The sequence below is a fragment of the Harpia harpyja genome, chromosome 9 (genome assembly GCF_026419915.1).
Source record: "Harpia harpyja isolate bHarHar1 chromosome 9, bHarHar1 primary haplotype, whole genome shotgun sequence".
Lineage (NCBI taxonomy): Eukaryota > Metazoa > Chordata > Aves > Accipitriformes > Accipitridae > Harpia > Harpia harpyja.
Window position 1 is genome coordinate 43,849,837 of NC_068948.1, and position 26,294 is coordinate 43,876,130.

Genomic DNA, 26,294 nt, shown 5'->3' on the forward strand with positions numbered 1-26,294 from the left:
AGCTGACTAATTGTGCCATGACTGTTTTGCAAGGTAAGCACATGTCTCTTAAAAGCCAGTGTGAAGCCAGCAGGTCTGTTCTGACTGGTGATCAGACCAGACTTCCAGAGATGTTTAAGGAGGGCTTTAAGTCGCTGCCCTTCTAAAGAACCAATAGTGATGCTAATACATTTCTTTAAACCCCTGATGAAGAATTAATTTGAATGTGTTGATTACCTTCCAATTGATTTTTCTTAACGTGTGAGCAGAGATGCTTATCTCCTGGAGATTTCAGAGGTCCCCATGCTCTCTAGTGGAAAGAGTCACATCTGTTTCTGATTCTTTTAAGAAATATAGATTAAGCCATGCTGCTGGTTCTGTGGACCTAACCCCCTTTGTCTGAAGTAATTGCAGTGATGAGGGTCTGCATCCTGTCTCTGGATTTGCTGGCTGTATTGAAACTTTGGTGACTTGCGTCAGTCTTCCCTGTCAAACGCTTTGTCTAAGAATCACTGTAAAGTAGGTCAGGATGGATAAAGCAATTGTGTCTATTTTTTCTCCCACTTGTATACAGTCACGCTGTTTGAGCTGACAGTCGTCAATGACTGGTACATCATCATGGTAAGTAAACCTCAGCTACCTTGTGTGTATAGACAGCACAGACTCTGGCAGATGAGCTAGATCTTCCATGCCACCACTGCTTTCTTCCCTTGGTGATTGGAGATGGGCTCAACATTGTCACTTGTTGTTGTCAGACATCTTTTGCTCCTGATAGTTGACGGTGGCATTTGACCTCTGGCATGCTGCTGGGCATGTTTTCTTGTGAATCTTGACCAGCCTTCAGGCCAGGTTTCACAGTCTGGACAAATGAAGTCATTCTGTATTCCAGCTTGTCACCTTGCTGTCCAAGCTGTGTTCTCATAGCAGCAACGGCTCTTACAGCCACAAGCTTTAAATGTTCTGTGTGTTTGCATATAGGAACCTCTCTTTATAGTTTGAGAGGCAGATTAGCTGCAAGGACCAGTTGGGGCATTGAGCATTGCGCAGGCAGTCCCTGGTGCTACCTGTGGAGCCATGAAAGAGTGACAGATCGTGTTTATGCTGCTTTATGTCTGTTGGCAAGCAGTTAACAGCAGACTCTCCCTTCTTTTGTGCACTAGTGACTTCTTCCCTCTCCTCTTTAGGAAGGGGTGACATCCCAAACCACTCACTGGAGCCGTCTTTACTTCATGATTTTCTATATTGTGACCATGGTAGGTGTCTGGACATGCTTCGTGCATCAGATAGTGGGGATGAGGAGGGTAGACAGCTTTTACTGTGTTCCAGAGGGAGCTTCCATCCCTAAATGAGGACAACTTTGCTATTCTACATAAACGTCTTCCAGAAACAGGTGTGAGTCCACATCGCTTGCAGAAGGTTGAATTTATGGGCATTGACAAAGCTGATGCTGCACAAATCTGAGCCTGGGGTGAGGACTAGGGCAGCACAAGAGTTTTGTTCTGTCGCCGTTGTGGTTGACTGTTAGCAGTTTACTCACAGGTAGATGTGTGACGTGCATCCCCTCTCCCTTGGAGGAGCTGGGGAGTGTAGAGTTGAAGCACAGACGAAATGCTCAGCTTCCTGTTGAATTGGGCTGGAAGAATCCCCCAGCAGCAGCCTCCTGATCTCTTCTGTTCATATCCTCTCCCAGGTGGTGATGACAATCATCGTGGCTTTTATTCTGGATGCTTTTGTCTTCCGCATGAACTACACTCGGAAGAACCAAGATTCAGAAGGTCAGAACTGAGGACTGGTTGACCTACAACGTTGTGTCTTCTCTCCCTGGTGTCTTACGTCTGTAGGAGAAAATGAGATTGGCCAGCAAAGACCAGATTTTCCTTTTTTTTTTTTTTTTTTTTTTAGCCTGTCTTGCTAAGCTCATTCTTATGCTTTTGTGTGATATTTCTATCTGGTCTTTCTGCTCTGCCCCTCATCCCTCCCACAGCACTCCCCAAAAAAGTGTGTGTGTGTGTATGTATGTGGTTTTTTTTATATGTGTGTGTGTGTGCGCGCATGTGGATGCGCATATAAACTTCAACTACTTGAGCCATTTCAACAAAATTATTTGAAGATAGGAAGTCTGCGTGCATTTCATTAAAGAAATCTAGGAAATATTACAGCAATGATGTAGCAAAGCTCAACAAGAGACCTTACAGGAGGGGAAGGTGATTATTTTTTTTAAAAACCGATTTCCCTTCCTCACTAATACACTCACTGGCACCAGAACATGTCTCCAAATGGCTTGTCCAGCTTTCGGGCACCAAAACGCTGGATCCAAGTGGTTTGCCAGCACTCTTTGCCATGACATGGAGGACCACCTATCCAGTTCTTAACGCATCTCCCAGTTGTACTTAGACTGGTGACTATGTGCTGGTTTTGGGCATGCCTTCCTGTACCCTTTAGGAACTGACAGTGACTTGTCTCCATCCCCTCACCCCTGTGAGTCTCAGTTTTACTCACTGTCCTTTGTCCCCTGAGCTCGGTGTCTGAAACTGCATGTAACTTCATGACCTGCTAATTTAGGTGCCATAAACACATTAATCTCTTAGAGCCCTTCCCCTGCTATTCCTTCAGGTGAGCTACACCCAGACTTCTCTATTCATTCTCCATGCAGACTAATCTTAATAATTCTTTACACTTTTCTGCAGGAAGGGGACATAGCTGCTGCATTCATATATTTAATACCAGACAGTCTTCCCCTCAGAAATGTGATGCAGGCCTCAGCCACAGGAGTAGCTTTGATCAGCCCCTCATCTTTCTTAGGTGCCAGAAGATCAGATTTGTGTGGCGCAGGCCCATAGGAGCCAGGTGGTGTTAGTTACAGAAACACTTTTCATTGTGATCCCTCCTGCACCCAGTTTGAAGGGTGCAGTGAAAGACATTTGTTAACACTGAATTCCCAAGCTGTGTTAGGCAGCTGAAGGTCAAAAGGCAGCAATTCCTGTGTGATTATTTGCTTTGCTAGTTAATTTACAGGCCAGAAAAAGCTACAAGAGTTCTTTTTAAGATACTGAGGAGCCTGATGTTTTAAAAAGCTGAGATGCTTGCTGGCCCTACACACTAGTTAACTTCTTCCCTGCCTTGTTGGGGGATGAGGACATACATGTTCTAGTCACAAAAATAGGTACAGACTGTGCCTGACATCTGGCTTGGTCCTGTGTGCTGTAAAGCTTTGCCTTCCAGGATTATCGTAGTGGCTGATGAAGCAACGTTCATCTTGGAGACTTTTTTTTTCTCTTTCTTTTTCTTGCCTCTCCAGAAGACAATGGCATTGTGCTGGAGAAGGAGATCTCCAAGGAGGAAGTGGTTGGCATAATCGAGCTGTACAAGCGGAGCTCAGCTGCCACTGAAACTGCACAGCTGCAGAAAATTGTTTTGCAGATGGACAAATATGGGGTAAGAGGAAACACTTACTGCAAGTTCTCGGCTTCAGGGGAGGGAGGCATGCCGGGCCCACGAATGCCTTTTGGCTGTCTTAAGAGAGAAGCTACATGTGTCTTTGTAGTGTTGAGAGCTGAGCTACTGGAGGGACTCTGCAGCATCGTCACAAAGTTTTGCTGCTCTAGAAAAGTAGCAGCTGAATTTCCCCTGCACTCTGAATAGCCTTGACAAAGGCTCATTGCTATTGCCTGCAAACTTTGCTTAGAGCTGTCCTGGCCCAGTACTGACTGGAAAAAAGTCTATTTGTTTTTCTCTGAGGAAGCCACTGTCTTGTGATTCTCCTGCATCTCTCTCTGTGCCATCGTACAGTTAGGCTTGGACACTCCTGAAACATTATGCAGCAGTATGATGGTATCGATTCCAAACACCAGGCTTCCTTTCTCCATGGCACTGCTTACATTTTCATTCTAAAATAGGATGGGCAATTGGGAAAATGAGCTGACCCAGGTAACTGCTCTTGTCTCAGAACTGTTGTCTCATGCATCTGGGAAGAGCTTAAATGGTTGTTTTAATAATAGCCATTATGTTCTTGTACCACCACTACAAAGTGCAGGTGCTACAGTCTCTTAGGCAACCTTTATTTGCTTTGGTTGGCTTGGTAGTTAAAGGCTGAGTCTTGTTCACGCAGGCAAAATTCAGAATAGCGATGATGATACTGATCAGAAGCAGTTTTCAAGACAATAAACCAGAGGAGATGCTGTCCTCAACCTTGCAATGGAGTACAGAATGATGATGCCAGACCCGAGGTTTCTTTTGCTTCTCAATTCTGTTCATGTAACTCATGTGGTCAGAGAGTAATTCAGACTTCGGCTCTCTGCTTACATGATTTAGGAAGTCCAGGCCCGTGGAGTAAATGGTGTGGTTTAGACAAGTGGGACCTGAAATTGTTCTCAGACGAGATCTTATTTGGAGGCTTGGGTTTGAGCCTTGTTCCAGACGCTGATGTTATGTTCATCTGACTAAATTAAGCACCACTGACAGATGCATCTATCCGAGCTACAGCTTCCTCTGTAGCCTTTGGGGATCTGCTCAGTGTGACTCATCTCAGCCTGCAGTAGATGCCTGCATTTGTTTAGGTAATGTGCACCCTAAAATGCCTTTTTCCCGTGACAGCAGAAGGAGCCCAGGATAGCCCGAGGTCATCAGTGGATGATGGGTGTCCTCGTGAAGGATGCCTGAAGTTCCAGGGACTGATCCTGTCAGCTGCTCAGTGACTGATGAATGTCTTTTTTGTTTTTTCCTCCTCCTGCCACCAACTCTTTAGCAAATGACAACACTGTTTCTGGGACGCAGATCAAGGACCAAGAGTGATTTGAGTATGAAGATGTATGAGGAGGAGATACAGGTACGTGGGCCTGAGTTGGAAATATCAGCAAGTCTCTGTGGTGAGCAGAACATTGCCTAGAATAACAAACCATCGTTTTAAACACTGGAAGCCTTCTTCCTCCAAGACCCTGGCAGCCATGTGCTCTGTGAGAAGGGTGGGCGGTAGATGAAGTGTACTTCAGATTCATCCATTCTGGCATTCAGGGACTTTCTTAAACCACAGAGCACGTCAGAGCCTCTTCAGTGGGTCCAGGTGCCCGGCTGCACAGGCGCGTGTCAGCCGAGTCACGGTGACCGCACGCTCGGTGTGTGCGTAGGCGCTCCAGCTCGGCCGAGCTTACCTAGACTCACCGAGGTGGACGTGTTTGCTCGGGTTATGAGCACATGCGTAGTGCGTTCCTGGGGCTTGGCTGCTGAACGCTAATTTGTTAAGCCACTGGAATGTGATTTGTGTTTGAGCTTGGGCGTGCCTGTCTGACACAGAAACCCAGTGTTCTCCCAGGCAGAGAGCTGCTTGGTGCCGGCAATGCTGCCTGGTTTTCCATCAGAATAGCAGGCTAACAAAGATAGGAAACACTTATATCAACTGATTCTCTGGATTGTTTAGGGCATTCCTGCTAGTGCCCTTCGTGGTCAGGAGCTTTATGCCGTGGATTTGGTCACTGTAGTGCCTGCCAGACACTAACCTCCAGGTTGAAGGTCATGGGCTAATGTAATGATTAGTACTGAAAGAATTAATCTCGTAACCATCTGAATCTGTCCTTTGTCCCTTGGGCAGCTAGCTCGGGGATGAGTCTTCAGTCCCCCTAATGAAAATAAACATGTTATTTACCATGGAGCTGGGTGGAAATCTGCAAAGAAGCTCCACGCCTGTTCTGCTTGGTCTCTGATTCAGGGATGTAACATGCTGTAACACCCTGGGCGCTGCCCAGGATTGGGAGCAACTCTTCAAATCCCAAACATCACGGAGACATCAATACTAGAGTCCTAGAGGTTCAGGAGGGACATCCTGAGAGAGGCATGTTTCCTTGCCCAGGTTGGTCAGTTCAGTCAACTGTAGCTGAGCCATAGCTGGTACTTCTTGCTTGGACTGTGGGTGGCAAGGTCTCGGTGCATCCAGCACAGCCGTGCTGCAGTTAACCAGGTTGTTCCAGGAGGTTAGGCTATATCCAGGGCTTTGGAAAGAAGCCCTCTGTGCCTGAGCAAATGTGCCCTCACATGGCAGAGCAGCCGAAGGCTCTGCCCTTCGGGGTCCTGCTGGGGGGCTGCGAGGCCGGCATGGGGCAGAGCCTGATCTCGGTGTGTTTGATCTCCTGTTGCAGGAATGGTATGAGGAGCATTCCAGAAAAGAGGACTCTCAGACACCGTTGCAAGAGCCTGCATCTGCTTCCAACAGCTCTCTGAAGCCCCTGAGCCTCCGACAACGCTCCCAGACTGTCATTTAGGCCTAGCTAACGCAAGCCGCCTTCTATGCAATAACCTAGAGTATTACTTCACAACGTATATATTGGGATGATGTATATAGATCTGTTCAGTGTACTGTTCGGCTTTAGGGTTTAAATCTCTTCCCCTAGGCAGTGAATTGCTGAAAAACCAGAGGCCCGGGGGACTCTGTGTAAGGCTGCTACCCACAGATTGAGCATGATGCCCGTGCTCAGCACAGAGTGAACATCTCGGACAGAACAGAGACCTTCTCCCTCTGAGCTGCTTCCCAGGCTCGAGCCTACTGTTTTTCTTACAACTAACAGACTTTGGGGAAAGGGATGTGTAATCCATTAACAGCAGGAAATGTGCTGAAGCCACCTGCTTAATATTAAAACTTTAGCCCTTTTTGAAGATCTCTTTTGCTTAAAGGGTACCATTAACCTAGGAATAAAAGATCAGGGAGTGAGTTTTTGTTTCTTCTCCACCTTCCTTATGCAAAGAAAGGGGAGGTGGTGTGAAATTTCAGCACTTTTGGAAGAGCAGTCTGCCTTTCCCCGCCTTTTTGGCACACCTAGACGCACTCCCTGTAGTAGATCCAGCTCTGATTATTGAATTTAACTGTCCCCAAGCAGTTCTGTGGCAGCTGGAGACAGAACTGAGGGCCAGCATCTCGTCGTATTATGACCATAGGCGGGACAGGAGTTTGGGGAGACAAACTCTGTCTCTGCTGTAGCTATCCGACATCTGCATCGCTGCTGGTGGGTTCTGCCTGCGGCACTGCCCGGGATTGGGATCACCTCTGTAAACCCCAAAGCTCCTGTCTGTTCAGTGAGAGGGGGAATTCTGCAGAGTGAAAGTGGCTGTTGACCTCTGCCACTTGGCCACCTGCTCTGTAAATGGCAAATCTCTGGCCAGTGCTTAGCTCAAAGAGATGACTAGGAGGAAGAAATGGAAAGTTTTGCATCTACAAGTCTGATTTCTTTCTGCCTGGCTCTGGGTTAAGGAGAGCTTGTGGGCATCAAACAGTACTGCTGGCTAGTCCTCACCCAGGTCAGTGCTTGTACTCTTTATACAGGTGAGCGAGTCCCAGCGCAGCGGTGTTTCTCCTCCCTTGCTCTCACCCTTGCAGAAATGTTCCTCAGGCTGGCAAATGCTGACCGAGTCAGATCTTAGGAAGACCCACCGAAGAGCTTTACGGTTCCCCTGAATTCTGGATGCAGGAGGAACGTGGAAGACGATGATTCTTCTCGCCCGTTTGCTTTTCTGCAGCTGGCAAGGAGGCTGCCAGACCTGGTAGCTGAGGGATGGGGAAGGAAGGGGGAGAAGGGATCCCTTCCCAGTTCTGCCACGTTTATTCTGTGATCGTGGCAGGTTGCAACATCGCTCGTGTTTCATTGCCTGCAATGCGATGAGAACCTATCTCTGTGAAGTCCCCTTTTTCTCCCTGTCAGCAAAGAAAGTGCTGAGGGCTAGAAGTATCTGTCAGCTGGGAGGCTCCCCTCGCCTCTTGCTGTTTGATCTTTTCTCAGGTTCAGACTAAGAGTAGAGCTTGCTGGGGAGGCTTTCTCCTTCCTCCAGATAGATCAGGCAGTGGGAGATCTGTGTGCCCATTCCCTTTGTCCCACATACCTGTTTTTTCCTTGGTAGCCTCGCCACATGGCACAAGGACAGCGGGAGAGGACTGATCCTACCCGGGCAGCTCAGGAGCATTTCCTGGGTGGATGGGACTTTCAAAAGTAGGCAAGACAGAGCTGCTTCTGAAAATCTCTCCCTGCATAGCATGGTGGGAGCATTTGGGCTATGGGATGGAAAGAGCGGGTGAGCAGCTTTCCAGGCAGCATGCACACCAGCGTCTGCTCTCAACCCTTGCCAAATTCCCTGGGTGCCTCAGGGCAACTCTTTGTTTCCTTTCTGGGTACTGCAGGTATGAAACTACTTCTGAGCTGAACCGTGAAGGACCTTAAAGGGCTGTTTTCCAAACCATAAATTTGACCACAAATTAATGAGCAGTGCAGTTGTTGCTCTTGCAGTTGCTCTGCATGGAGTCGCAGCCCGGGAGATTTATCCAGATTACTCCTGGGGCTGGAGGAGATGTTGTTTATTCTGTTTTAAGTTGTGGGCAGGATGAATGAGCATTGTGAAGGTTAGGGGGGAAAAAAAAAGTGGCTGTGTTTAAACTCCGCATTCCCCTACAGCCTATTTCTCCTTGTAGGGCTGTCAGTGACTTTTTTGGGGGTGTTTTCTAGGTGCAAAAGGAGCTGCAGCTTTAAGCTATATTGAGGGGGGCACTCACCTGCTTAACATGCAATAACAGGGCTCTCGCGTCACAGAGGTGGGAATCCTTGGGCTGGGGTTCAGGGCTTAGGTGCTGCTTCCGTGGTTTCGTGCTGAGGTGTTGATCGGCCCCCATGTACACACTGTATTAATTATTTTTGTAAACGAAGGAGGGTCACAGAAGTTTACTTCTTCCATACAACTTTGGAAGGAAACAAAGTTTGAGTACGGGGCATCCCCTTCTATTTATCCTCCTCTCCCCCACCTGACACACAGACTAACGACAGAGACAATCATTTTGTAGGGAGCAAGGGAGGAAGCACTGCAGGATTTTGTATGCTGGCGTTTTGTTTATAAAATGATTTTATGGACATGTCTGTAAAATGTTCTCTAGATATTTTCAAGCACACTAATAAAAAGCATCCTCGGCTTTGTAAAGACACTGGCTTCTTTTCCTCCCTCCCGTGTTATTCCAGAAGTGGGGCTCGGCGGCAGCTGAAGCATTTCCACAGTGTTTGAAGAGGAGCGGTGCCTGTCCTCCCTCTCCGGTGGGAACTGCTTGCGTGGGCATATTTTGCGTGCATGCCCTGCCGCGCTGCTCTGAATTCTTGTTCCTGGACACGGCAAAGCCCAGCTTCCCTTCTGCCCTCCCCCCTGCCAGTTTTTTTCCTAAACGTTAAGATAACGCTTTCAAACTTACATTTTTTTAAAGCTATCCCAATGCGATGTTTAAGGTTAGAAGGGGGTTTCTTTGCCCCTCTACCTCTGCACTGGGACGTTGGCTGCGGTTTTGATTGCTTAGCCCTGCTGTGTGTAAGGAAGCGGGGCTTGTCTCCCAGGATAATTCCGGCAGCTGCTGGTAACTTGTGAGCAGGTTCAGGGCAGAGCCAATAGCTGCAGGCGCAGGGAGCGTTATTTTTTGTGAAAGCCCGTATCTGGTTAGAAAAAGGAGAAATGATCCAGGCCCAGGAGGCTGCTGGCACCCCTAGAAAGGAGCAGGAACCAGGTCCGGCGGTTGTGCTTCTTGCAAAACAGCCCCTTCTCTCCCCACGGAGCAGAAGTGCGGTTGTCCGTCCGTAACGGCAGTTTGCTTTCCAGCCCGCGCTCTGCAGACCCTCCGACGGGGACCAGAAGCACCAAGCCCACCCGCTCCGCTTCTGCTGGGACCACGGGCTGCCCAGCCAGCGTCCCCATCCCAGGGGAGCTGAGTAATGTCCCTGGCAGCCCGTGCTGACCCCGGTGCCGTGACTGGCGTGACGCTGCAGTTCCCCACCGGGCAACTAAATGGCCGAGTCAGGCGCATGTGACTGCTGTTGAGAAATCATCTGCTGGTGAAGCTGGAGGAAACCACTTCCCCGAGCTGCTGCGGAAAACCGCCCTGCGTGGCCGAGGGTGTCAGCCCCCCCAGGCCCCTCTGCTGCTGGCTCGGCTCCGGAGAAGCTACGGGTGTTCCCTCTCCCCTCCAAAAGCACCGTGCTGGGTAAGGGTTGTGTTACGCTAGCGTACAGCAGGAAAAAACACCCTCGCAGCAAACAACGCAAGTCAAAGTTGGGTTTGTGTTTGGGGGTTTTATTGCAATTTTTTTTTACAGTGCCTAAACCGAGTCTTGCCAGAGGCTAACGCTGTGTGTGGAAACCTTCAAGTCCTTTCCTACACCTCTGTCCACCGTAGGAGGAGGAAAAAAGTAGGATCTGAAACTCGGGTTGAAAAACATAGCTTAAAAAAAGCAGGGGAAACCAGCCTCCCTTGGTTTGTTGTTGGTTTTTTTTTTTTTCCTCCAGCTTTGCTTGCATTAAAACCAAGCACTGCCCTGGAGCTTTGTCTCACCTTAACCCCACCTCGCTTTGCCTCGGCTGCTATTTCAAACCTGCGCTGCGAACACGTCGTGTCCTTCGCAATGACAAACTTGTGCTCCGACCTTCGCAGAGTTACCCCGTGTAGCACGACCGTCCTACCCCTGTCCCAGAGCAGCCAGGATGGAGACGGGGAGGGGAAAGTAAAGTGGTTGAAGAAGTAAAACCTCTCCTGTTGTGACCCTGGGCTGGAGCTGTCTTCTCCTCTGCCCCTTGCCACTGGGACCAGAGGAAGCTGAGGTCTTAACCTCACTCCTGCCCAGAGCCGCCTTGAGTTAAACAAGATTAAACAGAGCGGGGAGAGGAAAAAGCTAATGACTACCAGCTCCTTTTCCTGTCCCAAAGCACAACCAACCAACGGCCCCCCCGTCCCCACAAAGCGAGGGCTGGGCTGGCACGCGATGCCTCCAGCATGGGATGGCAGCAGCACGTTTGGGGTCGAGGTGCCCTTGTCCCCCTGGCAGGGACGGGGAGAGGGGACGGCGAGGCCCCGATCCGGTGGGGAGGCAGAGCGAGAGCCAGGGATGGATATCCCATCTCCTGCCGGCGCTGGGGCCGGTCAGATGGGGGAGAGACGGATCACCCTGAACTCGGTCAGCAGGGCCACGCAGAGGAAGGCCAGGTAGTAGAGGATGAGGCAGACGCCATACGCCTTGCCCAGCTGGAAGCACTGCGCTGGCACCGACACGAAGGAGAAGACCAAGCTCAGTCCTAGAGCCCCAGCGAGGATCCAGACCAGCAGGCTGTCGGGCTCCAGCTGCCGGAGAGATGGGGAGCCATGTGGAGTGACACCGGGGTCCCGCTGCCAGCTCGACCCGTGCCACCGTGTCCCTGCAACCTCACCTTCACCACCAGCTGGCTGCTGGTCATCTGCAGCAGGCAGCCAAGTCCCACGCCGACCAGGATGTCTGGGGCACGTTCAGGATGGAGAAGCAGCACAGGGGACCTTGGGGGAGCGACGGAGCCGGCCACGGCCCTCCCGTCCCGGGGAGGGGGACAGCACCGACCCTCCTCCTCTCTGCCTGCACCCCGGGGGCTGTTGCCCAGCCCAAAGTGTTGCCCGTTTGTGGCAAATACGGCCTGGAGCACTCGAGGAGGAGAAGAGGCTTCAGCCTGGGGCTGGGGACCGCACAAAGCCTCCCGGAGGGTGGCACGGCCTCTTCCCTTTGGCAGATCCCAAATCTGGCGGACTCCAGCCCAAACCCCCACCCCGCCGGGGCTGGGACAGCAGTGGGGATGGGGGGGATGCTGCTGGCTCCATCCCTGCAGCTCCTGCGGTTCACAAATACCACGCCAGTCCCCCCCACATTGCGCGGGCACCGGGGAGGTTGCCAAAATCCCAGGGACTCTGGGGTGGATCCCGCCCAGCTCCTTCCCAGGGATACCCCAGGAGCAGGGGGCTCTCCCTGGGCTGCAGGCAGGGAAACTGAGGCAGCCCCTGCCCCAAGTACCACCACCACCTCCCCCGGCACCCAAAGGATACTGAAGATGATGCCCCCGAAGCAGGCGGAGAAGGCCATGCGGGGATAGCCCTGCCGTGCCATGGTGAGGTCGGAGAAGGTATCTGCAGAGGGAGAAGGGGAGAACTTGGGGGATGCCAGGAGAACGGGGGCACCTGGGGTGGCACTGGGGCACGGCACGGCCCTTACCCCCGATGCTGTTGCCCCAGGCCAGCAGCGTCAAGCCCAGCACGGTGTTGCTCAGCTGGAAGATGACGCCAAGGGTCCGGAGGATGTTCACCAGCTCCGTGGCCGCGGCATTGATCCACATGGCGCTGGCCAAAAACCCGAGGAAGGCAAATACCTGCCGGGCGGAGGGGTAAGCCGGTGCATCCCGCAGGACCCCGCGCACCTCCGGCCAGCCGTGTCCCTCCTGGGGACATTGGTGACCGGGAAGGAGGTCCTGGCTCCTGCTCTGCCCCCAGGAGTCTCAGCCCAGTACCAGAGTGGGCTGTGCTGGTCGCCGGTGGGCGTTCGGGGCTGGGGGGCACCTTACGCAGTGGTACTTGGGTGGCTCCTCGTTGCTTGTGGTGATGAAGGTGATGACGGCCAGGACAGAGCCAACCAGTGTGACCAGTCCCCAGACTGGGAAGATGCCCTGGATCTGGTACAGCCCATCTGCACGTGGTAGAGAGAGGGAGCATCAGAGTGGCCCCGCAGGCACCACGTGGGCTGGGGCAGGATCCGACCAGGCTTGTCCCCTAAAGCCACCTCTACCCTAAGCCCTCGTGGTGCTGCTCCCCTCTGTGCCTCAGTTTCCCCAGACAGGCGAGGCCTGCCCCATTTTTCTCCCAGGACCTGCGTGCCGGGGGGGGCCCCAAACCCCCAGGGGAGGACAGAGTCATCCAGCTGCAAACCAGCCCCCCCGGCTTGGCTCTTCACTGGCCCATCCTCCCCTCCCCAGATGGGGTGCCAGCTCCGAAGGGCTTCTACAGTCCCCAGGGCTTTGGTGGCCGTCTCGGTCCCATCCCCTCTGGGTGTCCAGAGCTCCCAGGGCTCTTACAGGCGCCTGACTTCAGGGTGAGGACGCAGAGCAGGGGGCTGGTCAGGATGTGCAGGCAGTTGAGGGGTCTCTTCCAGTTCAGGTCATCCTTGTCGGGGTCCACGACAGGAACGGTGAGCAGCAGCGCCAGCTCCACGGGCACCTGGGGAGAAGCAGCCATGAGCGGGGACCCCCAAGCCGGGACACCCCAAAAAGTGTCCCATGACCTGTCCCCCCCACCCGCCTGCCCTCGGACCACCGTCCCCGTTGCAAAGCCGAGGGGTGACGCAGCCCCAGGGGCCAGCAGCGAGGGGGATGCCCCGTACGGGGGGGGCTCCTCCCGGCTCGTATCCCCCCCCACACTCACCTTGAGGACCTTGAAGAGCCGCCAGTACCAGGGCTTCCTCCTCCACTTGAGGTAGTCCAAGGGGCTGAGGGCAGCGGTGAGAATCCGCAGGGAGGTCTCCCGGGAAGGGATGAGGGGCCGGTACTCCTCGCCTGCGAGGGGCTGCGGTGGCTGAGCGGGACGGGGGGCTCCCTGGCCCCCCAAGCCCCCCTCCCCGGCCCTTCCAGTACGGGGCTGTGGTCGCCTGTGCAGCCCCGAGGGGATCCCCTGCCCCTGGCCACGGCCGCCCCATGGGTTCGGTCACGCATGCAGCAGCCCGGGGGTCCCTGGGACCCCCGAGGACAGAGCGGAGCCAGCCCCGAGCCCACCGGGAATGACATACCGTAGTCTCCGCTGTTTGTGCCGGAGGACTCCTGCTCTTCAGCGTCCGTCGGCATCTCTGGGGCGAAGAGGAGAGGTGGAGGGGGGGGGGTAGAGGGAGACCCCAGCACGCCGGGGGTCCTGTCGGCACAGCCGGGCGGCCCTTACCTGGTTCCCAGGGTCCGGGGGGGGCCAGCCCTTCCCCCCGCTGCCGCCGGTGAATCCAGGTGCAGAGCACCACGGTGAACACGTAGAAAACATACAGCCCCAGGTAACCTGGGATGGGGGGAAGCAATGGGGGGGGGGGGGGTTACGGCACCCCCAGGCTGCTCCCACCACCCCCACCCCCCCCCCCCAGCCCCAACCCCTCCACGATGCTCACCCAAAGCCTCTCCCAGTGTGATCCTGCCGAAGTAGAGGACCATGAAGGTGAGGAAGACGGCCACCATGTAGAAGATGACATCCCTGAGGAAGGGCCTGGAGGCGGCCGTGAAGGGCTTGACCAGGGCGATACCCCCGGCCACCACCGTGGTCACGAACACTCCGGCGCCTGCCGACGCAACGGGTCCCTCTCAGGGGGGAACATCCCCCCCCACCCATCACCCCCAACCCCAAGCAACCCCCAGCGGGGTTCTCCTTACCAAAGACGGCCCCGATGGCCAGCCCCGCCGTCCGGGGGTTGGAGAAGGCCACCACGGCGCTGAAGACATCTGGTGCCCCGTTGCCAAAGGCCAGGAAGGTGACACCATGGAGAGCGGACGTCAAGGAAAAGACCCGGTGGCCTCTTCCCCGCGGGGACACAGGGCACGTGCCCGCTCCGGCCACCGCGGGACTCCCTCCCGGTGCCGGCACACCTCCACTCACCCCACCGCCGTCTCCGGCTCGCGCCCCAAATCGGTTTCCCCCGGCAGGGTACCGAGGAGGGGACACAAAAATGCCCCCGTCACGGCCGCCCGCTCCATCCTCGCATCCCCCCCTGGCTGAGGTCCCCCGTGACCCGCCGAGGATACTGCCACGTTGTGAGACAGCTTCAGGTTGGTGGAGATGGCCGATAAGTTGGGGCAGAAGCTGGAAGGGTAGAGAAGGAGGTGGAGAAGTGGTGACGGGGCTGCTCCGGGATCACGGGGCTCCCCGCTCACCCCGGGGACGGTCCCCTCCTCCGCGGGGCTACTCACAACTTCTCCGCCGTCACGCCGAGGATGATGAACAGGTACAGGAGCCAGAGAGCCTGCGGGGTCAGGGATGGCAGAGAGGGGGGTCGGTGGGGTCCCCGCGTCCCAAAAGCGGAGCGTCCCCCAGCAGCGTCGCCCCAGCTCCCATCCTTACGTAGAGGGTGACGGCCAGGGGCAGCAGCCGGGGGGGGAAGACGCAGAAGACCCCCTGGAGGTAGTCGAGGAAGCCACCCTCCAGCCGGCAGTCGGGGTTGCTCCGGACGAAGCGGCACCACTCGGAGCTGTTGCGTTTTCGGACCTCCCAGCACTGCGGGGTAGAGCGTGGGGCGCTCGGTCGGGCACCCCAAGTCCCATCCCCACCCCGAGAGCCCACTGCCCTCCAGCGAGGGGCTGAAATTGGGCAACCCTGCCCGGCTGCTGGGCTGCTTTCGGTAGGTCGCTCTCATCCCTGCCTCGGTTTCCCCATCTGTGCTCCGTGCGCGTGGGTCAGGGGCTACGCCAAGGCCAGCGGGGGTGCGAAGCCTTGTCCCCATCCCTGTCCCCGTCTCCGGCAGCGTGGGGTCCCGCGCGGCCCCCCACCCGACCCCAGCCACGGGAAAGCGCCGGCCTGGCAAGCGACGAGGTTTTCGGAGGAGAAAACCACCAGCGGAGGGAAATCCTGGCGAGATCCCAGCTGCGATAGCAGGGACAAGGGAAGCGGGGACGGGACGGGACCCCACCACCCCGGCAGCACCCACATCCCTCCCCCCAAACCCCACCGCAGCCCCCACACTCACATCCAGGCCCCGGCTGTGGCTCAGAGCATCCCACCCGGGAGGGACGGTGCCCCCCAGGTCCAGCGTCAGCGGGGTCCCGGCCGGTTGCGCCCCGCTGTCCCCCGCCAGCACCCCGACCAGGCTGAGGACCCCGGCCAGGCTGAGGGTCCCGGCCGGCCCCATAGCACCCTGCCCCATGGCACCCTGCCCCATGGCAGGGGTCGGTCCCCGGGGGGGTGGGGGGGGGCACCTACCGCTGGCAGCGACCCCCGGGGAGGGAGAGCGGGGGCAACTCCCGGGTCCCCATCCCACGCTCCCCGGGGAGGGCGGAGGAAGGGTTAAAAATGAAGAATTAAAAAGGAAAAGATGAAGAAGAAGGATAAAAGATAACGATAAAAGGCACAGCGACCCACGGTCACGCTGAGCAACCGCCGCCACGTCCTCGGGTGGGGGGGGGGGGGGGGGGGGGCTCAGCCCCGGGGCCGCTCCGAGCGCCTGCGGAGCCACGGGAGAGCGGGGGGGGGGGGGGGAGTACACGAGTGGGGCCGGCACCGACACCCCCCGCAGGATCAGGGGACACGCGGGGCGCACCCCCCCAAGCCAGGGAGGGGACGGGGAGACCCCGATGTGGGTGGGGGAGATGCTGGGGGGACCCGGGGGACCCCCACCCGCCCCGCGGACCCACCGTGGCAGCGCGGCCCCGCTGTCGTGCGCGGGCAGCTGATCCCCCCCCCGGCGTCTTAAAGGGGCCGCCACCCTCCGCTCTTAAAGGGACAGCGCCACTTTTTTCCGCGTGGCTGGCAGGGTGTCTGCCGTGGGGGGGGGGGGGGGGGTGGATCAGCCCCGACCCCTCGCACCATCCTCGCTCTCTGCCCCGTCCCTCCGCATCCCGGTGCCCACGGGCTGTGGCAGGACAGAGGTTGGACACCCACCCTGGGTGCTGCACCCACCTAGCCCCCTATTTGGGGGTGACCCTCTGAGACCGGGCGAGCTCATCACAGGCATGGCCGAGGATGTTGCGCCGGAGGGAGCAGCACGCTGTGCCCCATGGCAGGGCAGCTACGCCAGCGTCGAGCACCGGGGCTGCGGTGCATGGAGCTGCACAGACCCCCCCTGGAGCTCCACAGACACCCCCCCACCCCGTGTCAGTGGCCCCGTGACCCCGCAGAGGGGCCTTTGCTGCTGCCGGTGTCCCTCTCCCCATACCCTGCTCCAGGAGACCTTGCTGCCCCCAGCCCCGGTCGTGCCCCTGCCCCGTGGAAGCACCCACGCCGGGTTTTTTGTGGGGAGGGGGCTGCAGGCTGGCCCCCACGGCTGGAGCTGACAAGGGGAGCGTGACCATCAGTGCGGCCCTAAGAGCCTTACTGGATTAAATGGGCCATTTCCCACTCTGGCCGGCTTCTCTCCGAAGTCCCATGCCGGGCTTCTCCCCAGGGAGAGGGGAAAGGAAGGAAAATAAAGACCCAAAAGCAGCACCCAGCTCCAACAGGAGCCCACGTCCAGCTTGGCACCCAAAGGCCAGCGGCACCCACCGGGTGCAAGCCCTGGGCATCGCCCCCAGCCCCGAGGGATCGTGCCGCTTTCTGCTCAACTGGTTTTTCAGGTTTTAGGCCAAATTTCGGTGCTTGCCGCACAGCTCAGGTCCCCTCTTATGCAGGCGGTGGGTGCGCTGCGCTCCTCGCTTGGTTTCTGCGCCCACGTCTCTGCGTGTGGCTGGGTCCAGATGGCCAGCGTGATCTCGTACAGCACCGAGTGCAGGAGCGGGGCACTGGGCAATACTGGAAAATGAACCAGCAGCAACTGGGAGCTGGTGGGGCATGCTGGGCCACGCCACATGCCTGTATGAGCCATGCCTTTCGGGTGCTGCCCTGCCCAGAATAGCCCCAGGTGGGTGACACCTTTTCCAGCTCCACGGCTGATCCAATAAAAGGCATTACCAGTCCCCTCCCTGCTGGGCACTGGGACGCGTCCCAGCACGGTGGTCCGGCAGTACCCCCACCCCGGCGGCTCCCAGCTGAGGCCCCTCACCCCCAGCACCCGTTGGGCATCACGGTTCAGTGTGGGCTCCGGGAATTTGGGGTAAAGCTCCGTCCTTCCTCCATGCTACCTGGCACCTTGCTGTGGCATGGCACGAGTGCGCCAGGCCTCAGGCAGGCGGCTGCGGTGGTGCTCGGGGTAAAACCAAGCTGGGGGCTATATAGCGCCAGGTAATGGGGACTTCATGCACCCCACGGTGATCTTGCCGCCGCGGGTGGGGGGCTCTGAGCACTCTGCCCCCACCCTGCCGGGACACCCCACGCCTCAGGGGGACTTTGCCCGCGGGAGGAGCGGGGAGGGCAGTAAACAGGCGCCGCCTGGGATTGCACAAGGCCGGGGCTGCGGCGGCGCCGGGGCCCGTGGGCCGGGCACCAACACCCCCCGCACTCGGGTCCAAAACCCCAGTGGGGTGCAACCCCCCCCCCCCCGCTGTCACCCGTGGGGCCGGGGAGCTGGGCGTGCGGGAGGGGGAGACGGGGGCGTGGCCCTCACCTCGCCCCGCCCCCAACCCCGCCCCTTGCTCCGCGCCCCGCCCCCAACCCCGCCCCTTGCCCTTCGCCCCGCCCCCGCCGCCGTCCCCGCCATGGCGGCGCTGCGGGCGGTGCTGGGCGCCGCGCTGGCCGCCGCCTTGGCCGGGGCAGCCCCCGCCGCCGTTTCTCCGCCGCCCCGTAATGTCTCCGTGCTGCTGGAGCCCGGCTCCGGGCAGCTCCGCGTCCTGCCCGGCCGCCACCAGGCCGCCGTTGCCTGGGCCAGCCTCGAGGACCGGATCCCCGCTGTCGGGTAGGACCGGGCTGGGCTGCCCCGGGTGGGGACCGGACCGGACCGGACCGGAGCGGGCCGGGCCGGGCTGGGCTGCCCCGGGTGGGGTTGCCCCGGGGAACCCCCGGAGCCGAGCGGGGATGGGGCCTCGGGGGAGCCGGTGCGGGTGGGGCGCCCCGTCGTGCCCCCCCTGCCCCGTGGCCGTGTCTCCCCATATCCGTGTCCCACTCGTGTCCGTGTCACACACATCCCCCCCCCAGCTGGGCTTTCCTGGAGGTGACCACCAACGCCTCGTACAGCGACAGCCTGCAGGCCTACGCCGCCGGGCTCGCCGAGGCCGCCGTCTCCGAGCAGGTAAGGGGTGACCCCTCCGAACCCGGGGTCTTCCTCCCCTCTTCCCCGGGTGACCCCCACCCGTGACACCACCGCCGCGTCCCCCAGCTGATGTACATGCACTGGATGAACACCATGGTGGGCTACTGCGGCCCCTTCAAGTACGAGAGCGAGTATTGCGAGAAGCTGCGGAGCTACCTCGAGGCCAACCTGGCCTGGATGGAGGAGCAGATGGGGAAAGGGGAGGACCCCGAGTACTGGCACCAGGTGAGGATGGGGTACCCCCACCCGGGGTGAACCCCCCCTACATCTCCCTGGGCTAATTGGGGCGTTAATCAAGAGGAGGGGACAAGACAAGGAGGGGTGCCCGGAGTCCTGGCCGGGTTCCAGGCGGGATGACGGGGATGCGGCCGCCGTGGATCCGCTTCCCTTGGACGAGGAGCAGAGGTGACTCGTGACTTTCTCCCCCGCCAGAGCCTCACGTGTCGCTGTTGGGGTGCACAGGGGGTGGCTCGGTGCCCCCCCCCACCCCCGGCCACCAGTGCTGAGTCACGGCCCCCGCTGACGGTGACGCATCCCCCCGCGCCTCCTCCTGCCTCTGCAGCAGCACTGGGACCCACCGGCTCTGCTGCGTCCCCCAGGGGAAGGGGGGGACACCCTGTCCCCCGAAATCCCTGGCCCTTCTTCCCCGCGGGAGCCGAGTGCCAGCTCTGTCCCTTGTCCCCACAGGTACGCCTGGCCCTGCTGCAGCTGAAGGGGCTGGAGGACAGCTACAACGGGCGCCTGGATTTTCCCCGGGGCAGGTTCACCCTGGCACCCTTCGGCTTCCTGTAAGTTGCTTCTCGGAGGTGATGGGGACTGGGGGGGTCGTCACTTCAGGGGCTGGGGTGCTGCTGGGGGGAGCCGTGGGAACGATTCCTGGATGTCTAGGGACACCCAGTTTTGCTCCCGAGTCCCCCTTGCCCACCTTCTCCGGGCGCTCGTCCTCTGCTGCTGGGGCAAGATGGGGCCAAGGCAGGTTCTCCTCCTCCCCGGCAGCATGGGCTCGGGTGGTGGGTGCCCCCCGCCCCAGGCCCACTGCAGCGCCCTGCCTCAGTTTCCCCACTGCTGTGCTCACCCTTCCCTCCCTGCTCAGGCTGCGGGGGTGCTCGTACCCGCGCCCTGGCGCGATGGAGAAACACCCTCCGGCCCAGACGGACGGACGGAGAGCTCTGAGCCAGCTTGGCTCGTGGGCTGGGGTATCCCCGGACCTGACACCCCGTGTCTTGCTTCTCCCCAGCCTGCTGCAGTTGGGGGGTGACCTGGAAGACCTGGAATCTGCCCTGAACCGCTCCTCCCCACGGCGTGTCCTGGGCTCAGGCTCCTGCTCTGCCCTCCTGAAGCTGCTGCCGGGCCATCGGGATCTCCTGGTCGCCCACGACACCTGGACCTCCTACCAGTCCATGCTGCGCATCGTCAAGAAGTACACGCTGCCCTTCCGTGCCTCGGCTGGCGGTGCGTGGGCTGGGCTGGGGGGGGGGCTGCGTCAGACACCCCCCCTTCTGATGCTCCCCTGCTTTTGCATCCTCCCCGCTCCAGGCAATTCTCAGATCCCCGGGAGCATCCAGGTGTTTTCCTCCTACCCCGGCACCATCTTCTCCGGGGATGATTTCTACATCCTCAGCAGCGGGTTGGTGAGTGGGGTCTGGTCCTGGGGGACCCCTCCCCGGCCCCGCTGCCCTCCCTGTCGCTCCCCTCCCCACAGGTAGCGCTGGAAACCACCATCGGGAACAACAACCCGGCACGGTGGAAGTACCTGGACCCACGGGGCAGCGTCCTGGAGTGGCTGAGGAACATCGTGGCCAACCGCCTGGCCCGCAGCGGTCCCGAGTGGGCCGCCGTCTTCCGACGGTTCAACAGCGGCACGTGAGCGGGGTGGGATGGGGTGCGGGAAGTTATCCTGGGGAGGGTGGGATCGGATGGAGGGATGCTCCCCCCAGGCAGCAGGGATGTCCCCGGGAAGAGGCTGGCTGCCAGAGGGATGCTTTTCCCCCTTCTCCGTGCCAGATACAACAACCAGTGGATGGTGGTGGACTATAACGCCTTCACGCCGGGGAAAGCGAGCCCACCGCAGGGCGTGCTGACCGTGCTGGAGCAGATCCCGTGAGTGCCCCCGTTCCTCCCCGAGCTCCGGCTCCTGCGCTGAGCCACAGCAGAAGCATCTCCTTTCCCGTCCCCGTGGATTTGGGAAAGCCCTAAGGGTCCTGTCTGCCCCGGCCCCACGGGTGGGAGTTGGGCGATGGGGATGCCGATGCAGGCAGGGGCTGCCTGTGCTGCCGGTCTGCGCCTAAAGGCTCCCCAGGGATGCTCGTATGCGGGTGGTGGGTGCCCAGCACCCCGGCTAGGGTGGGAACCCAGCAGCGGGGACCCCCACCCGGGCTGCTCCCCTTCCCAGCGCGTGTCGTCCCCCCGGCTGGATTTCCCAGTCTGCTCTAATGGATGCTCTTCGTCCCAGCGCAGGGGCCTGGTGGTGGCGGCCGATCGGACGGAGCTGCTGTACCAGCAGGGCTACTGGGCCAGTTACAACCTGCCGTGAGCTCCGTCCGGCCTCATCCCACCCCACTGATGCTCTGTAAAGGGGGGGGGCAGCCAACGCTGGCCTTGCCCCCCCTGGCCGTTGGGTGCTGACTCGCTGGGTTTCCCCCCCACACGCACACCCCAGGTACTTCGAGGAGATCTTCAACGCCAGCGGGAACCCGGAGCTGGTGAAGAAATACGGCGACTGGTTCACCTACGACAAGAACCCGCGCGCCCAAATCTTCCGCCGGAACCAGACGCTGGTCCGCGACCTGGACTCCATGGTCCGCCTGATGAGGTGGGTGCTAGGGACCCCCCCCAAACCTGGGTGTTCCCCCCCCCAGGGATTTTCAACCCTCAGGGGTGATTTTTTTCATCATGATAAATTTACATATATATTTTTTCCCCAACTTTCACCGTGACTCTCTCGTGGCCATTCTGCAGGTCCAACAACTACCTGCGGGACCCGCTGTCGCGGTGCGGGGGCTGCGACCCCCCCCAGAACGCCGAGAACGCCATCTCCGCCCGCTCCGACCTCAACCCCCCCAACGGCACCTACCCCTTCCCTGCCCTGCGCCAGCGCTGCCACGGCGGCACCGATATGAAGGTGGGGGAGCCAGGGCAGCTGTGGGGGGCCGGGGGGGAGCCGGGGGTCCCCTCTTTGGGGGTGTACCCCCCTCCGACAGCTCCCCCCAGGTTGTGTTGCCCCTTCCTCATGCTGATTTGCACTCCTGTTTTGTTTTTTTTTGGTTTGTTTTTTTTTTTCTCCCCCCCCTCCCCGGCGCTAGGTCACCTCCTCGGGCATGGCCCCCACCTTCGGGCTGGTGGCCGCCAGCGGTCCCACGTGGGGTGACGTGCCCCCCTTCCGCTGGAGCGCGTCCCCCTGCAGCACCCTGCTGCACATGGGTCACCCCGACCTCTGGACCTTCCCCCCCATCAAAGTCCGCTGGGACTGAGCGGGTGTTACTGGGCTGAACCTGTCTGTCCATCTGTGGGCGTCTGTCCTGCGTGGGAATCCCTTATGGGTGGGGGTCACAGTGCTACCCACTCTCTCCTATCCCCAGGGGACTGGTTTTGGGTGCAAGGGGGGGGGGGTCCCCTGCCCCCTTGGCTCTTTCTGCTTCTGCCTCTCGCTGCCACATCCCCGCAAGGTGCTGTGCCCCCTCCCCGCCAAAGGGCTCCGGCCCTGGGATGTTTTCTTGGGTGCTGACACCTGGTTTTGGGGGGGCTCTTCCCAGAAAATGGGGGGGTCCCGGGAGGCTGGGGCTCGCCTGCAGGGCAAAGAGGAGGGGAGCGAGCTGGTTTGGCCGCGACAAATAAAGCGCTCTGCGTGCAGTGGAGGTGGTGGCTGTGCTTTGTGCTCTGCCGAGATTCTCTGGTGTCTCGTATAAGGGTTGGGCTCACGCAGAGGTGTTCTTCCCCCCCCCCCCCCCCCCCCAAATTAACGGGGTGCTCCCTGCTTCCCTGCTGGCTCTGGCGGGCGAGTGTGCAGCCAGCCAGGCTGGGCTTTTTTGGGGTGCAGGCTGCTAAGGTTTCTCTGCTGCTGTATCAGGCTGGGTGCCTTGCGTGGGGTAGAGCTGCTGAAATGGGGGAGCCCGGGGTGTGGGCTGGAGGGGGCAGGTCCCGCTGCTCACCCCCCAGGTCGGTGTCCTCATCCCTTTTGTCTTCCCCCTCCTCTGCCACCTGTGTTTCCCCCCCAGCCCCAAAACCCCCGTTTGCAAAATCCTCTTACCGCAGCTCCCTTGATCCGCTCTGCCTCGTTAGGAATAACGAGGTCATTACTGGGGGATTAATGAGCTGGTGCTCGGCAGCGCTTTGAAGGCGCCAGGTTCCCACCAGGGCTGGGGGCTGCTGGGGGCCCCTGCGGCTCCCCAGGGGCTGCGTGGGGCCAGGTTGCAGCAGGTCTGGGCTGTTGGGGTGCTAGCACCCCCGAAAGCTGGGATGGGTGCCCTGGACAGGGCAGGGTGTCCAAAATCTGCTGTGCTGGGGGGGTTGCAGGTAAGGTGGGGGGTGGCAGAGCCTGTGCACGTGTCCCCTGGTGTCCCCGTGGTGTGTGGGCTTCTGGGGTAGGGGGTTGCTGCTGGGGGGGGTCCCTGTGACTCAGTTTCCCCGGGTAGGAGGAGGTCATTGCCACCGAGTGACGGGGCAGCGAGGAGGGACAGGCGGCACGTCGATGCCAAGGACGGGGCACGCTGGAAATGCAGCGGCGGTTGCGTTGCTGCTTCCCTTCCTTTTTTTCTTTTCTTAAAAAGTGGGCAAACCAACCAGTGGTTAAATATCGCCCCAGCTGCCGTGGCCCTTGGCTGAGGCTGTGTCACTCAGGGACCCTGGCCAGGCGATGGGAGGGGGTGACAGCTTGGCATCGCCTTCCCTGGAGCAGGGATGGAGCCAAGGGGGGGAGTAAAAGGGGGGACGGGGAGGTGGGTGCGGGGTGGAAAGGGACCCCGAGCACCCCAGGGCTGAGCTGAAACCTGGCGCCCTTGCCGAGGGGGTTTCTGGCCTCCTCCCTGTGAGGGGTTGGGGGGGGGCTCCTTGCACCCCGACCCCAGCACCTGCCACCGAGGCCCCCCAGGGAAGCGATCCCAGCCCCACTGCGAGATGGGGGATCACTCCAGGGGAGCTGGAGCTTGTGTGTGTGTGTCCCCCCACCCCGCCTTGGTGCCCCTGTTCAAGAAATCTTTATCCCCCCCCCCCATTTCTAGTCCGCCGTGTCCCCAAAGCAGCGTGGCTCGGCGCAGGGGTGCCTGCTCTCTGCAGGCAGCGCTGTGCTGTTGTGCTGACCCAGCCCATGCTGCGTGCCGTTCACTCTGAAGCCTAACGATGGTGCGAGAAGCAGGGAGTTAGGTATTTCGTTGCTTCTGAAGGCCAGCTCCATCAGGAACAGGGCTGCCCTGGAGCCCATGCCCTGCTCAGTGCCTGTCATTAGCGGTGCTCTCAGGGGGGCTTTGCAGCACGGTTTGGGTCAGGGGACTGAAATCCTGTATTCTGGGGGACAGAGCCAGGGGGAGTGGGGGGGTTCCCAGTGCACTCCCTTTGCCAGCTCGTGTGCAGTGGCCCCCCCCCTTGGGACCCCCACGGAGCCGCCGTGGAGAGGGACTGGACTAACTTTGTGCCAAAGCAGTCTGCTTTCAGAGTCCACCCGGCCGGAGGGACAGAGAAATCCTCTGCGGGAGCCAGGGTCGGACCTTCCTCCAGATCCCACCTTCTTCCTCCTCGCCTGCCGGGGGACAGAGCCAGCCCCTTGGCACAGAGGTAGGGCATGTGCTGGGGGGACCCTTACCCTGGGGGGTGTCACCAGGACTGGGTGACAAGAAGGGGTCCTGGGCTGTCCCAGAGGAAGGGGGGGGCTCTGCCTGCTTTGCCTGGGGGCTGCTGGACCTCGGGTCTTGGCCAGGTCCTGGCTGGGCAGCCCCCCCTCCCAGGGATGCTCATGGGGCACCTTTGCAAGCTGTGCGGGGACTGTCCCCCCCACCCAGACCCCTCCTGCCCGCAGGGTGCCCGGCTTGGCCAGCTGGAGCTGGGGGGGTGCTCATCCCAGTGGGCTTACCCAGTTGGCAGGGCTGACCCCCCCCGGGGACACGCCGTGGGGCAGGGGGGCTTGGCAGGGCCGGCATAGGGGTGCGATGATTTGGAGGCGATGGGGGTGTCTCGGCTGCCTGCTGGGGATTTGGGGTGTGCAGGCTGCCCTCATTACGCCGGGGGTCCGGGTCAAATGGGCAAAGTCCTCAAATCCGCTGGGACGTGTTTCTGGCTGGACGCGAGAAGAGCCGGTGCTTGCACCCAGCTGGTGGGGGCAAACCCTGGGGGACCCCCAAAGTCATGTGCGACCTGCCTCTCCTTTTCCCCCCGTCTCCTGGGCACCCACATCCCATCTCCTGGGCATGTGAAAGCCGCTGGAATTTGGCTGCCGGGGCCACACGTGACTGTCCCCGCTCAGGACACCCGGCACCCTGCCCGGGCCAAGGCTGGGCGCTTTCGGCACGGATCCAGCCCAGCAGCTGGAAAAACTGGCCGGGTGCTGAGCAAACAGCGGGGGTCAGGGCCATGTTTAACCCCTGCCCCTCGCCCTGCTGCGTGGCCGGACACGGGGACTTGGGGACACCGGCACGGCCCCTCTACGTCACCTCTCCCTCCTCCGTCCCCCAAATCCTGCTGCGGCTGTGGGCGAGGAGCCGGGGACACGCAGCGAGGTCCCACGGGACACCAGGTAACCCCCCCGCCGTGGGGTGGCCCTGGCTGAGTTTGGGGACGGGGCGCGCGGGGAGCATTGGGGGGACACCGGGGTCTCGGGGACTGGGAGGATGGAGGAAGGGGTGACCCAGCTTGTCTTGGGGCTCTGGCAACCCAGAGCCGGGAGGTGACGCTGGGCACAGCCCTGTCCCTCCGGAGGGGCTCCCGTGCCCCACGCCGAGCCCGGGACGGACACCGGGGCTGCGGTGGGGGGGACGGGGACCCCGAAAGGAGCAGCCGGTGCCTCCCCGCACCTCTCCACGGCAGAGCATCCATCGCCGGGACCATGGCAGCCCAGCCCGACGGAGGCGAGAAGCCCTTCCACATCATCTCGCCCATCCTGGAGAGCCTACCCCTGTCCAGGGCAGCGGGCACCAAGGTCTACATGAAGCTGGAAAACGTCCAGCCCATGGGCTCCTTCAAGATCCGCGGCATCGGCCGCCTCTGCCAGGAGGTGAGCGTGGGCAGGGTGCTGCTCGTGGTTTTTTTGGGGAGCACGGGGCGGGGGGACACGCAGCCCGTCCCCCCTTCCCTCCTTCCCTCCTGCTTTTCAGGCCGCCGAGAAGGGTTGCCGCCGTTTCGTTTGCTCTTCAGGTAATCGGGATCCGAGCTATGGGGGGGATGCTCACGAGTAATATGGGGAGCGTGTATTACCTGCCTGACCCCCCGCTTTCCGCAGGGGGGGAACGCGGGTCTGGCGGCAGCGTACGCGGCCAAAAAGCTGGGGTTGCCGGTCACCGTCGTGGTCCCCAGTACCACTGGCCCCGCCATGGTGCGCAAACTGGAGGAGCTGGGGGGCGGAGGTGGAGGTCTCTGGCCAGGTACCCCCAGCGGCAGCCCCTAAAACTGAGGGTGGGGGGGTCCTGGGGGGGACACACGACACAAGCCAGGGGGCTGACGCAGGAGGAGCCGTTTCTCGAGGCTGGCA

General features: G+C 59.9%; 4 protein-coding genes across 11 annotated transcripts in view; 3 read left to right on the forward strand and 1 right to left on the reverse strand.

The window, feature by feature from the left end:
- TPCN1 (two pore segment channel 1) overlaps positions 1–8,926 on the forward strand; it is a 49,815-nt gene extending 40,889 nt beyond the window's left edge. For all 8 annotated transcript variants that reach the window (XM_052795701.1, XM_052795700.1, XM_052795708.1 and 5 more), the window contains 6 exons: positions 554–600; positions 1,164–1,232; positions 1,670–1,754; positions 3,278–3,414; positions 4,724–4,804; positions 6,108–8,926. In XM_052795701.1, coding sequence (XP_052651661.1) covers positions 554–600; positions 1,164–1,232; positions 1,670–1,754; positions 3,278–3,414; positions 4,724–4,804; positions 6,108–6,230 — 542 coding nt within the window. In that variant the 3' untranslated portion in view covers positions 6,231–8,926. The remainder of the gene's footprint in view (positions 1–553; positions 601–1,163; positions 1,233–1,669; positions 1,755–3,277; positions 3,415–4,723; positions 4,805–6,107) is intronic.
- A 1,111-nt stretch (positions 8,927–10,037) lies between these two features.
- Positions 10,038–15,884, reverse strand: SLC8B1 (solute carrier family 8 member B1). Its single transcript, XM_052795709.1, has 15 exons — positions 15,473–15,884; positions 14,851–15,003; positions 14,700–14,752; positions 14,534–14,592; positions 14,166–14,270; positions 13,907–14,074; positions 13,693–13,800; positions 13,547–13,603; positions 13,186–13,316; positions 12,840–12,981; positions 12,333–12,454; positions 11,987–12,140; positions 11,821–11,901; positions 11,181–11,245; positions 10,038–11,094 (listed from the first exon to the last, which is right to left on the reverse strand). Exons 1-15 carry the CDS (start codon positions 15,662–15,664, stop codon positions 10,897–10,899), a joined length of 1,788 nt encoding a protein of 595 aa, XP_052651669.1. The 5' UTR covers positions 15,665–15,884; the 3' UTR covers positions 10,038–10,896.
- Positions 15,885–18,046: 2,162 nt separating this feature from the next.
- Positions 18,047–22,471, forward strand: PLBD2 (phospholipase B domain containing 2). The gene is made up of 12 exons (XM_052797757.1): positions 18,047–18,268; positions 18,508–18,601; positions 18,689–18,847; positions 19,310–19,410; positions 19,860–20,074; positions 20,159–20,253; positions 20,325–20,485; positions 20,627–20,722; positions 21,080–21,151; positions 21,282–21,434; positions 21,581–21,743; positions 21,925–22,471. The coding sequence occupies exons 1-12, from the start codon at positions 18,072–18,074 to the stop codon at positions 22,090–22,092; spliced, it is 1,674 nt and encodes a 557-aa protein (XP_052653717.1). The 5' UTR covers positions 18,047–18,071; the 3' UTR covers positions 22,093–22,471.
- Positions 22,472–24,736: 2,265 nt separating this feature from the next.
- SDSL (serine dehydratase like) overlaps positions 24,737–26,294 on the forward strand; it is a 3,473-nt gene continuing 1,915 nt past the window's right edge. The window contains 9 exon segments of the mRNA XM_052797980.1: positions 24,737–25,164; positions 25,167–25,242; positions 25,244–25,343; positions 25,510–25,545; positions 25,547–25,575; positions 25,577–25,820; positions 25,921–25,958; positions 26,045–26,159; positions 26,161–26,187. Of these exon segments, the coding sequence (XP_052653940.1) occupies positions 24,774–25,164; positions 25,167–25,242; positions 25,244–25,343; positions 25,510–25,545; positions 25,547–25,575; positions 25,577–25,820; positions 25,921–25,958; positions 26,045–26,159; positions 26,161–26,187 (1,056 nt within the window). The 5' untranslated portion in view covers positions 24,737–24,773.